The following is a 13254-nucleotide window of genomic DNA, read 5'->3' as shown; positions in this document are numbered from 1 at the left end:
AAAAACATAAAAAAAAACAAAAAAAAACATTTACGAGTAAAAAGAAACAAACTTTGTTTGGCCATTTTTGCTTTTACATTGTAGCAGCAGCTGTATAGGATGCTCAGTTGGAAAAATTAGGTTATTTAAAGCAGGCGATTCTGTTTTTGGGGTTACAGCCCTCCCTTTAAAATTCTGTTAAAGGCTATAGCATTTTGGTGAAGTAGGTAAAGCCTTTGCAGATGTGTTAGCAGAAATTCCTATCAGCTGCATAAAGGCTGGACAGCTAGCTTAGATGGTCAGCAGTGTCACAGGGAAAAAAAAGCATTTTGGGATTTTATGTTCTGCCAGGGAAAAATGTGGAAACAGGACAAGCGAGCAAGCGCATAAATCAGAGCAGTGGGCCACAGAAGGGAAATGAAAGCGAGTTGGGCAAGAGCAGGAAAGCAGTCACTGAGAAAAGAAAAAGGTTTTTAGTCATCCAGGTTCTCTAATGATTTTTTTTTGCGTTGTCCAGTTTCACTGACAAATTCACAAGGCAAATGTCACTTCCGACACCTCCAAAATGTTTCATATGAATTGTCATCAGCTGTTTTACTTTTTATACAATGCAGCATTTTTTCTATACATGTTTTGAACATTTATTTTTGGTCATTTTCTACACAGTAGCTCAAATAACCAAATCGGAATATTTAAGGTCCTGAAATTGAAAATCTGTTTTGACATTTTCATTACAACGGTGATTACAGACGATTCAGATTCTTAACTACTAGTTACTGTCTCTGCCTTGCAGATGTTCAATAAGATGAAAACTGCATCTGATTCAGGTAAGAGGCTTTCCTTCTTTGTTTATTTGACACTTTGTAAGTGAGAGAAAAACGAGAAAAACCAAACGTTTTATCTAATAAACTACTGTTTTTCTGTCCATACCATGTCAATGTTAATGTTAATGACCTTTTAACAACATATACCACATTTCATTTATTAACATCAACAGTTTCAGATGCATTTTGACCATTGTCACTTACTTTTTCAATTGTTTTACTTTGTGGAGCTTTTGGAAAGTGATGTTATTGCACAAAATCAACTTTTGCCTTAAAGTTGTATTCATGATGAGGTATTTATGATTGACTCAGTGACTTTAAGGCGTCCCAGGCCTGTGCCTCTGAATCAAGTTCAAACCACCACTCAATTACTACCTAACTTGGCAATGTCAGTTATGTCCAAATGATAAGTGTGATCTTTTATTAAAATGGTCAAACATCTGTTGTCTCATCTGTCCAAAGAACATTGTTGTGTGGATTTTTTTATGCAGCACAGTTTTTTTTTAAGAACATAAGTATCAAACTGTTAAGTTCTTCCAAAAATATTCCCAAGTGTACTTTTCATTTTGGTAACTTGCATTATTTTTCCACATAAGCAATATTCCAAATAACGTTTTCCCTGGAAAAGCCTGAAATTGATCATAAAAAAAACTCAAAAATGCTTTGGCTATTTATGAGATACTGTAGTTGTTTTCATTTTAGGCACCAGTTTTTTTTGTTTTTTGTCATGCTTTTTCCTTTTTTTAAATATATTTGTTGTTTATCTTGGCAGCTTTTGGTGTTCAGACAAACTTATAGTATCATTTACTTTTTAGGTACTTTTATTTTCTTTTTGTGGTAATATTCCATTTGTTTTTCTTTCCTTTTTTTGGGTATTTTTTAGTTAATATAGTACGTAAAAGTAAAATGTATAATTTTGGCCTCTAACAAAGCATTTACATGTAATATAGTTGTACTTTTTTCTTAACAATTTTGTATTTTCCTCAGCTAAAAAGAAATTTATCAATTAACTTGGTGATCTGGGCAGTAATATTGTTTTTCTTTCCCCATTTGCTTCCGTCTACTCTTTACTTTTTTTCATTAAGCAGTCAATCTGACATAAAGTTTAGAATTTTTTTGCATTATTCAGCTTTTTTTTTTTTTTTAGACTGTTCATGGTGGCTAAAACAGCCTTATAAACATTACTTGGAACTTTTTGAATTTAAATTGTGTTTTAACATTAACAACTATTTATGCAGTGGGCAGTTGACCAAGACACTTCCATTCTTTCTTTTTTTTTAAAATATGCTTTCAAAACATGCTTTAAATGCTTCATGCAAGACTTCAGCCTCCTCAAAACAACCCCAGCTCTTAGCGTTCACACATGGACTTGCATAGCTGTCCTTTATTTGCAGCACCTGGCTCTAGAAGCAGTAAGACTTTATGCTGGTTTGCACTAACTGCTTCTGCATTTAAGCATTCTTAACTGCATCATACAGTCTAAAATGCATGTTCTAATTCAGAAAGCTGTTTGACTGGGCTGATGACTTTCATATTTTTTATTCTCTATTCCAAAGTGCAAAAAGGTGGTCGTCGCCCTCCCCCTCGATGGGGTTAATGTTATCCTCCATGGACTTAACACCTTAAAATCCCAAAGGATCATACAAAGTTTTAAGCCATAGTCATTTTTGTAGATTTTAATCTTTGTACACATAGAGGAAATAAAAGACAAGTGTACATTTCACAGGTTTGCTGAACCTGTGATGGATTTGCAAGCTGTTCAGGGTGAGTGTGCAGCTCTGTGCTCAGTACATACTGGGACTGCAGCCAGACCATAAAAGCTGCTGGAAAAAATGGATGAGTAAATGTGATCGCATTCTAGACTAAACGGATATCATAAAGCCAAATGCTTGTGTATTTGGCCTTAACTTGTGCACATCAGCAATGTTCCACCTGCTTGCTCAGGTCAAATGACTTTTGTTCATCTTTAAATGAGTTAAAAAGGAACATCAACACTGAAGTTTGATTGATGGTGGCATGCTGCCATTTGTTTTGCTTATTTTGAACAAATAAAAAGCATTACTTTTCTAAATAAAAGACACTATTGTGTATTTAAAATGACAACTGCCAGGAGATTCCTTAAGTAAGTGGAATTACTAAAAATCAATTAAAAACCATGAACACATTTTTAATGCCAGAATTGTTATGTATTTTGAAGGAATTTTTGTTCTGTAATTTAAATTTCATTGTCTGGTACTTCCTGGTACTGGTAATTCTGAAAACAAAGAAAAAAAAATCCTTGCAAACTGATCCTGCTCTGTGCCCTGGCTCTCATGGTGGCAATGGCTCCAAACAATGTTAAAAAAGATTGATGGTCACAGGTGTCAACCCCAGTCGGCTTCTCAAGAATTTCCACATGCACATTCTTTTATTTTAAAATTCCCTTTACATGTTGGTCACTTGGAGGGATGCAGTTAAAGTTAGGCACCATGCCAGATCATTGTTTCTGTTGTGCTTAGAGGAAATATTTGGCCTTGTGTGATGTGGCCCTTGGGGGGGCAGCTGCAGATTTTAGATTAATGTCATTTGAGGGTTAGGTTGCAGTCTTGCATGACCTCACTTGCAAATAAAAAATAAAAAATATGTTTCACTTTCATCAAGCAGTAATAATTAGATCGTCTGCTGGTGAAAATGTGGGTTTGTACAGTTACACATATTTCATTTAATGGTTTGGAATAACCTCAGAATGTTTGCATTTAGGTTTTTCTAGATTTGAGAGTTTATTTTCCATTGTTAATAACTTCTAAATAACCACAGATTTAGTCACTTAAAAATGAAATCTGAAATGTAGCTTGTAGCTTATATGTTTTAATGTTAATAGAACTCATACAAAGCTAATTCTGTTAACGGAACAACCCCGGCAGAGACATCCACATGGTAGATGTGATATTTCCTGGTTGCATTTTGTAGTAGGCCTGCGGAAAGCTCTTTTAAGACATGAGTGTGAAACAGCCAGATAGCTGTCAGTGTCAACCATAACAGCACCGTCCACCTCATTAAATTGACATTGTCCAGGAAAGCCAAACACATTCCCAAAGCTCCTTTCCAAACACGAAAAGCAACAGTGAGGAGGCTAAAGCTGTGCTGTCTTTTATATGCATTGCTAGCTGAAGTTCTCCACTGGAGCTGGATATCACTGCCAAAATACAGAACCGCTGTGATTTAGAAGTTTCAAGTTAGATTAGATTTACAAGTTTAAACTAATCTAAAATCACTAAAGGTTGAAGCTTTTTTTAAACAATTCTTACGTTAAAATCCAACTAAAATATATATTTTTTGTTTAAAAAAAAAAAACAGTTTTCATTTCTCACAATGTGTTTAGGTAAGACCCCTGACGCTACTGTCTACGTATGTAGCCACTAGGGGGCCCAAGTCTGGGTCTCCCTCTGCTGGTCCCCAGGCTGGACAAAAAACAGGGTTGTGTCAGGAAGGGCATCCGGCGTAACAATCTCTGCCAAACTAAATCAGTGAAATCCTGACAGGATATGCCGAAAGGTGAACAACAACAACAATGCTTCAAACTTCTACCTACAGCTAATTCAAAAGCCATGCAAGTTTCTATGACCGCTTGGCTGGAATTAGAAGACACCACGTCTTTTATATATTGGAATAGAGCTGTAAAAGAAAAAAGTCTGGAGCAAAATTCACGAGATTTGCACCGCTGAGAAACTGTAGGTGGCAGACATATGTTGGTAAACAGTAGAAAAAGAAGAAGAAGCCCCTCCCTGCTTGTCCAGTGTGAACACCGTGGGCTAAACACGCAGTCTTGAACATGTGTCACATGCCTGCATGAACGTAAAGCTTTAGAATTTCAGTGTTGGTATTGTGTATTTAAAAATTTTGAGTCAACTCTACACTCGCCTGGGAGCGACTCAAAGGACTTAGTTTTATTCCTGTTATTTAAAATCAACTGTTGATTTTGAAATTGACACTGAGCAGAGTGTCTCCCATAATTTACTAATGTCAGGGATTCTGGCAATGATTAGCTAATGTCACATGGTAGGCAAGCATTACAGCTAGCTTTTATTCTTTATATGCTACCAAGAGCATAAAAATTATTCAATCTAAGTATGTGGTTTGTTAAGTTCTATGTTGGATAACATTCTAGAGACATAAAACAACAGATTTTATAGGTATCATAAGCTAATAGCTCAGCTGTTGAAGGTGCTACAGAGGTTCAGCAATCCCCTTCCCCAACAATGCTATTCTTTTGCTCAGGAATAAACACAATATTGTATCGAACCAAGGTCTGCTTAGAATCTGGAGCTGTGCATGAGTGACATGTTATTTATTTTTCTAAAGATTAGTTTTTTTTTCTAATTAAAATAGAATAGCTGCTTTGTTTTTTCTGTTTGCCCTTGAGGAAGTTGCTTTATTACAGACTGTGTGGCAAAAGGTTTTCTAATAAGATGCTTAAAAAAAACACACACACTTTGTACCACTTTGTCATGTTGTGTAATATTTGTTTTGTTTTTTGCAAAACAGTTTTATTTCATGTAATGCTTGTTCCAAAAATAACTGAGTTTAAACTGCAACTTGTGTGGTTTTAACATTGACGCCAACTTTATGGGTTTATTAATTTGAAATTAAATGTAGACTTTTAACAGGAAATCAAATCTGAATTATTTTTATGTGAGATTACATATAACGCGCTATAGTGTTAAAATAATTTAAACTTTATTCAGTGTAAAAGAAAAAAAAAATTTTTTTTCATTTTTTTGTTTTTGCTATAAAAATAGTTTTGTTCTTACTCAACAATGTTGTAAAATGTTAAAAACTTTTAAAGGTGTTGTTTTAACTCGATCTACACTTTTTAAATGTTACATTTTACAATATTAGAGTTGAAAGGATTCTTCTAATTTTGCTGTACACTGTGTGGCTACACTTTCTTTGCTCTGATATATTCCGTAGGACAGTGTTTTTCAACCTTTTTTGAGCCACGGCACACTTTAACCTTGACAAAAATCCCGCGGCACACCAGCATCCCAAAAAAAAAAAGAAGCAGAAATTCATGGTCTGTATTGATCGACAGCCCCCCCCCCCCCCCCCCCCCCCCCCCGCCGCAATCTCACGTGGATTTTTGTGATAATTGTGGCAGAAAAAGCAGGAAGTTGCGGCTGTTTTTTTCTAAGAGATGAAATAAAAGTTAAATTAGAAAATTTAGAAACTGTTTGTTTGTTGTGGTTTCAAGACGTTTCACAAGGTCGACTCAGTATGCGCTGTCCCTTTAAGCCAATGCATCATGGGAGATGTAGTGTGAATACGGCAGAAAAAGGGCAGAAAGACTCGCGTCTCTGAGCTTCATTGTTTTGTTCACTTGTTCCAGGTCTGATAACGGATTCTGTGGAAAGCTACACCGCTAAAGACGAGCTTTAGCTGGTATTTTTGTTGGAACTGAGAGACTTTATCAGCAGAATTAAGAACAAGGAAGTGAAGCCTTTAAGCACTTCTGATTGGTCAGACTGATGACATGTGATTAAGCCTTCAAGAATGATTGGCGGAGACAGTTAAAGGGGCGGGGACTTTTCCGCAAACTGCTATAGCTGCAGGTAAATCGCGGTACTGTCATAATTATCAAAATGTCTTCAATAGAATTAAATAAACACAAAGAAAAAGTAATTTTAAGATATTTTATATTCCTAATTATTCAGTGTTTTATCAGGGCCTGTTTGGATGAAAAAAGAGCTGAAATCCTGGAGATGGGAAATGTTGTTAGTGCAGTTAATGAGGGCAATTTCCCACGGCACACTTGACCATCTCCAGCACACTGGTTGAAAAACACTGCCGTAGGATGATCTATGAGACATTTGGGTTGAAAATTCATTTTGAGTGATGCAATAATAAAGACCAGGGGCCTCATTTATAAAACTTTGCGTAGGACTTGCGTCAGAAGTGGCGTACGGATGAAACATAGGACGTGCGTACGCACAGAAATATTCGGATTTATAAAACCGTGCGCACGCACATCCTACGCATCTTTCCCTTAATAAATCACAACCGATCTAAATGCAGCGCAGCTTTTGCGGCCCCATGACACGCCCATAGTTGCCCATAAATAGTACGTGAAACGCCCACAAATGAATATTCATTGATTGCGAAACCATGGCAAACACAGAGAGGAAATCAAAAAAATGTGACTTCACTCAATGTGAAGTAGAATTTATCGTTGGCGAGGTGGAAAAGAGGGGAAAAGTGTTGTTTGGAGGGCACAGTTTGGGCATTACTAATGCCAAAAAGGCACGTGAGCGGCAGACGGTGGCCGGTCCGAGGTTGTGAGGCTACAGCGCTCCATGGGAGGGAGGGGGGGACCGGAGCGCCAGATGCATGCACCGGGTGACACGCGTGGTTCCTCCGAGTGCTCCTCTGTAACGCCGGGCCCAAAAGCCCGCAGAGGTCCAAAAGGACGGCTCGAGGAAGTCAGAACCGGCTCAGAAGCCACTCGTCCTCATTTTCCAGCAAGTCTTCTTGCTGTCTAAAGATGCGTTCACTCTGAATTCTTCCATTTGCCACATCTTCTAAGATCAGCCATTGTGCGTCATTACGCATTGTGATGGGGCATTTTATTTCCATCCATTTAATTACATCTGACAAGCTACAGATGTCGGTAATAATCCACGTGGAAATGGGAAATTGTTCCGCGCAAATGTAATTTCTTGTGGCTTTCTGAATGGTTGAGACATACGCCATACATTGTTTTATCAAAAATAAAACAAACTAACGGCATATGCATGAATACCATAATTCCATAGCTTATGAAGAAATGTTTTAATATGAAAACAACTTTCCCCAGTGGACAATTAGTACATCTGTCCGTCCGTCCGCACCTATCTGCTCCGCCAGACGGACACACTGACGAGAATATCAGTTTTGAACATTAGTTCGTTCTGTTAACTATATTATTTATGAGGATTAATTGCACAACATGCCAATATTGTAGAACATATATAACTTTTCTTTTTCCAAATATGTGTTCATTTGAATTTATGTTGTAATTCTCGTTTGATCTGTTTTGTTTGTTTCACTGCTGATCGATCAAACGGGTGTTTGTGTAGGCTGTTAATTGTAAGTCTTGCTTTGTGAAGTCTTGCGTTCATTTATGAGAGGCAGGAGTGTCATTTCCACTGTCACTTTCACGTGTTTCTTCCATCTGCCGACGGTGTCGCCGTTTCTCATTTCACCCGTTTTTGTGCGTACGCCTGGGTCAGAGCTTGCGTGAAGGACCGCACATTTTCCCGTCAAGTTTGCTTTTTATAAATCTCAACTATTGCGTAGAGAGCGGCGTACGCCTTCTTTTGTGCGTACGCAACGTTTATAAATGAGGCCCCTGGGGCCTCATTTATAAAACTTTGCGTAGGATTTGCGTCAGAAGTGGCGTACGGATGAAACATAGGATGTGCGTACGCACAGAAATATTCGGATTTATTAAACCGTGCGCACGCACATCCTACGCATCTTTCCCTTTATAAATCACAACCGATTCTAAATGCAGCGCAGCTTTTTGCGGCTACATGACACGCCCATAGTTGCCCATAAATAGTCCGTGAAACGCCCACAAATTAATATTCATGGCTTGCTAAATCATGGCAAACACAGAGAGGAAATCAAAAAAACGTAACTTCACTCAATGTGAAGTAGAAGTTATCGTTGGCGAGGTGGAAAAGAGGAGGAAAGTGTTGTTTGGAGGGCACAGTGTGGGTATTACTAATGCCAAAAAGGCACGTGAGCGGCAAACGGTGGCAGACGCCGTAAATGCTGTAGCCTCACAACCTCGGACCGTGGCCGAAATAAAAAAGAAATGAAAGAAATGATCGGACATCAAAGTCGAGGCAAAAAAATGTCTAGCGCTGCATCGGCAGAGTGTGTCCGCCACGTGGGGGGGGGGGGGGGGGGGGGGGACCGGAGCTGACCCCTCTTGATGAGAAACTGGCCGCTATTATTGGGGAATCCCTATTAAGTCCCCCTTATCGGTGTCCTCCTCCGCCTCAGTCACCTGACTGAGACGGAGGGGACGCCGACGCGCCAGGGTCAGGGTGACACAGGTAAGAGAAATAATTAAAATGAATGCAGTCAAGTCACATGTATGCAGGCTACACAATTACAGATTATTAATATAGAACAATTTTATTTTAGTTGCTGGGTGTTCCAGCGGGGCCAGTGGTTACGATGCTGCAGCTGAGCAGCCGTCTGGACCCAGCGTCTCCACGGCACGCGGCTCTCAACCCTCCAGCAGTGGACGTTTCCTCACCGATGCAGTCCTTGAAATGCAGAGGGAAGTCAGTAGTTCAATCAGAGAGGTGGCCAAGGAGTTGGGCGAAATCAAGATCGCCCTGACTGAAATAAACTGCACGATGAAGGAATTCTTAAATAAATAATATTTTCCACACCTCTTTTTCTTTATAAGCGACGCATCACTTCCAAACGCTGGCGCACAGCAGCAGCAAATGGCTCAAATGCGTGGGGATGGGGTTCAGGGTCGGGGCCAACACAGCAATCAGCGCCAGGGGGTAGAGGCACGTTTTTAAGCTGTGCCACATTGTGTAGCACAGCACATGCCAGCACGATTTGGCACACACTGTCACTTTCACGTGTTTCTTCCATCTGCCGACGGTGTCGCCATTTCTCATTTCACCCGTTTTTGTGCGTACGCCTGGGTCAGAGCTTGCGTGGAGGACCGCACATTTTCCCGTCAAGTTTGCTTTTTATAAATCTCAACTATTGCGTAGAGAGTGGCGTACGCCTTCTTTTGTGCGTACGCAACGTTTATAAATGAGGCCCCTGGTCCTTTTTTAAGTTAAAAATTGTTGAAAAAAACATTAACCTTCTCAGCCTGATTTTTTTCTTTCTCTCTGAGATTATTTTTCAATGTTTATGGAGTATCTTTCGCATCATGACCACATGAGAGGCCAGAATAGCTTACTCTATCTCACACAGATAGATCTGCCTGGTAATGCTTTTCCCTGCAGCCTCTTTAATTGCAGTGTTGTAATGAATGGCTTTCTCTGGTGTGAAATGACAGAAATGTTCATCTTAAAAACCTCTCTGCCCTGACTATTAATCATAGAATTAATGAAACCGCAGTGACATTAATGCCTATCTTTACGCACATCTATCAGTGCTCCCATCAGAGCAGCAGATAATTAAGAGAAATTCCCTTTTAAATGTCTGGAACCGAGATTTTATGGTCTGAGCGAGGAGCTTTGAAATCATTTAAATACTTACTTTATGTTTTATGAAGGTTTCTCCCCAAAACTTTCAACAAACGTCATTTAAAATGATTCAAACTGCAGCAACTTTGCTGAAATAAAATACTTTAAGCTTGCAGAATAAAGACTTATGTGTTGGCTATGATAAACATTGCCTTCCCAAATGGCACTTGAAGGGAAAATAACACAAGTGCAGCTTAAACAACACTCTGTGGCCCAGAACTGTCAGGCTGAAGCTTCCCTCTTGGCCTCTGCGGTTTCAAACAAGCTGTGTTCATTTACACAGATCTTCTCTCTGAATAAATATGCTAATCTACTTTCAATGAGGAATCTCTCCAGCCGCTGATTAAAAGAATAACAAAGAGGAAACTCTGTGAAATGCTTGGAGACTTCTTTATATCTGTAAGGAACAAAATGTAAGGCCCAGTGTTTCTCACACACCGATGGGAATGACTCCAATGGAAAAGATACAAAAGAAAACATGCAAAAGGGGTGTGCTGAGTTTTTTTTTCTGTCTAACTTTTTCCCCCCCTGTGACTGATTACTCAAAGAAACTTCTGTGTTTTTATTAGTTCTTGTTTCCGGGTCCTTTTTAGCTAAACCACATGTTTGGGTTCTAAAAGAGGCAACTCTGGGAGTAAGTACTTCTAGGTAAATAATGAATGTTTGTTGTCCTTTCCCAGTAAATACTAATATTGAAAAAAATAAAGTTACAGTACAACTAAAAAAAAAAAAAGGGTTTTAAAGTTTTACTGTACTTATTTCTTCATTAAGGTAAAAGTAAGATTTAGGTTGTATCAAAATTCCTACATTAATTACTATAAAGTGAACTATATAGTGCACTATATAGTGCGTTCGCCATTTTGTAGCGCTGTCAGAATCTACAGTTCCAAAATTGAGTGCCCTAGAAATTTCCCAGAAGTCTCTGCAAAAAACCAGTGTGCATCGACGCTCACTAGATTGGCGAATATAGACCACAATGCATTGAATATGAAATTCTGCCGAAAATATTTTCTTTAATTGTATATTTTTAACAAACCATCAACGTTTTCATCTTCAGAAGATGGTGGATTCATGAAAGATCATTACAAAACGCTCATATCAATTAAATTTTAACTTCGGGAAATCGTTGACATTCGCAGTTTAAAAAAAAAAAAGAAGAAAAGTAGTGAGCATGTTGTCCGAATTGCTATTAAAATCCAGGGAACTACATAGTACCACATTATATAGTTTTTTAGTAGTTAGGGATAAGGGTGGGAATTTGGACACAGCCTTATTTTTTCCATCTTGCAATCTTCTTCTTTCTTCCACTTTCGGCTTCTCCCATCAGGGGTCGCCACAGCGAACAAGTCGCATGGTAAATTTGGCAATGTTTTACGCCGGATGCCCTTCCTGACGCAACCTTCTCAAACCGGGCTTGGAACCGGCAGAGGTAGAGAAGGGAACTTTTTCCATCTTGCAATAAACTTGCAAATGGTCCAATCGCAGATAGGTAGGCTTCAGCACCCTGCCCCCGAATGGGATAGATGGACCACATTTTTCTAGAAGTCGAACAATACTGATGGATTTTAAACTTTTGAAAATAGATTCTACAGATGAATGGAACTGAGCTGTCTGTGTGGATTGGGTTGATGATTGGACGACTGACAGTCTAAGTGTCCGAGATCTAGTAAAAGTAGGACATGGACTCCCAGCAGGCTTATATTCTGGGACTTCACTACAAATTCTAGAGTCTAGCTAGGTCAAAACGCACAATGTCTCATCGTAGTTGTTCATGAAGTTCCATTAGAGATTGGTTGTGTTGCAGAAACATGGTAATTGAGGGATTTTGTCTTTCAAAACAGTCTATTTGACAATCCTGCCAATTCATCCTTCGACCCTATGGCTACATAAACTGCAGATTTAATGACTGCCCTCTGTAAACAGATGGACATCAAAACTGATGACTTTTATGGTAATATAAGGATCAAAATGTCAAGAGATGGTTGTTTTCTGCAATAATTGCATGTGTTTTTTAAATGTGTGCAGTGTTGCCTGAATAGCTGGTGGTTTCAGAGTTTTGCTTCTAGAATTAATTGATTTAAAACTTTTTTTAATCTTTACTAGTTTTTCAGATACTTTTGGTTTACAGCTGGTCATTAAATGTAGTAGGGATTTTGGGACAGACATCTTAACCTCCTAAAGGATAAAATGTATGTTTGGCTTTTGTAAAGACACTGGATCAAGCTGGACTGTCTTGGTTGATAAACTCGCAATGTTACATTAAAGAAAGAAATGTACTTCTTAATCCTAATTATGATTTCAGAAAGCTTATTCCAGCAATGATGGAAAGGATGTTCTTCCAAGGATGATAGAAAAAAGGTGTCTGATTTAGTTTTGGATATAGAAAGAACATTGCCTTTTTCCAGTTTGAACAATATCTTTGCTCTTGCAAAAATTCCTGAAGGAATTTCCCCAGCCTGTCTTTTTCTGCTGTTTAACGAACGTAGTGGGAGACTTGATAGAGATGCTTTAGTGATGTGAGGAACATGAACTTTTCTTTTGAGGTTATTCAGTTTTTATATTCCCAGACAGAAAATGTTCATAGTTTTGACTGCAGTTTTTCTGGAATGAGTCAAATACATTATTTATAATATGGTTTAGACCAAATTTGCCCTTTCTGTGTTCATGAGGTTTTCTTTTTTTTTTGAGAGGGGGGGGGGGGGGGGGGTTCTCCACACAACACGGATATGAAAGGATTGGTAGCTTGGTCAAAAGGGATCTTACTTTTTGCATTTTGCTCAATGTGACACAGTTTTCTTTATTACATGGAGACCTCTGGGAAAAAGTGGAGAGGTTTTGGTCCTTAGAGCTGCTTGAAGAGGAGAATTTTAGGTTTCTTGTAGTTAGAAAATATGGAACATAGAGAGAAAGAGATTGAAATTCAGAATCAAGTGGGGTTGTCTAAAAAAATATGTAGCTGAACTAAAATCAAAGCAGTCTTTTTACCAGTCACTCTCAAATAAAATAACTCTCCTTGTCTCCTCATCTTCTGTTGCATATAGCAATAGTCTAGCAATAAGGAAAAGCCAGCGGGTGATATAAAATGTGAAAAGTTTCTAATGTGTGTCAGCAGTGTTGTCGTGTATGAAATTTTCCCATTTTTCAGCTGTTCGCCACAGCCTCAGACGGGGGTCACTGCCTGCTCCTGAAGGCAGACTGGGATGTCA

At 38.7% G+C, this 13254-nt stretch overlaps 1 protein-coding gene across 2 annotated transcripts in view; it reads left to right on the top strand.

The window, feature by feature from the left end:
- Positions 1-13254, top strand: part of stard13 (StAR related lipid transfer domain containing 13) — a 74152-nt gene that overhangs the window by 12645 nt on the left and 48253 nt on the right. The window contains exon 5 of one of the 2 annotated variants that reach the window (XM_023961613.1): positions 773-806. The exons of the other annotated variant lie outside the window; for it this stretch is intronic. Coding sequence (XP_023817381.1) covers positions 773-806 — 34 coding nt within the window. The remainder of the gene's footprint in view (positions 1-772; positions 807-13254) is intronic. 2 annotated transcript variants of the gene reach the window in all.

The sequence above is a fragment of the Oryzias latipes genome, chromosome 13 (assembly GCF_002234675.1).
Source record: "Oryzias latipes chromosome 13, ASM223467v1".
Lineage (NCBI taxonomy): Eukaryota > Metazoa > Chordata > Actinopteri > Beloniformes > Adrianichthyidae > Oryzias > Oryzias latipes.
This window is presented reverse-complemented; position numbering and strand designations above follow the sequence as displayed.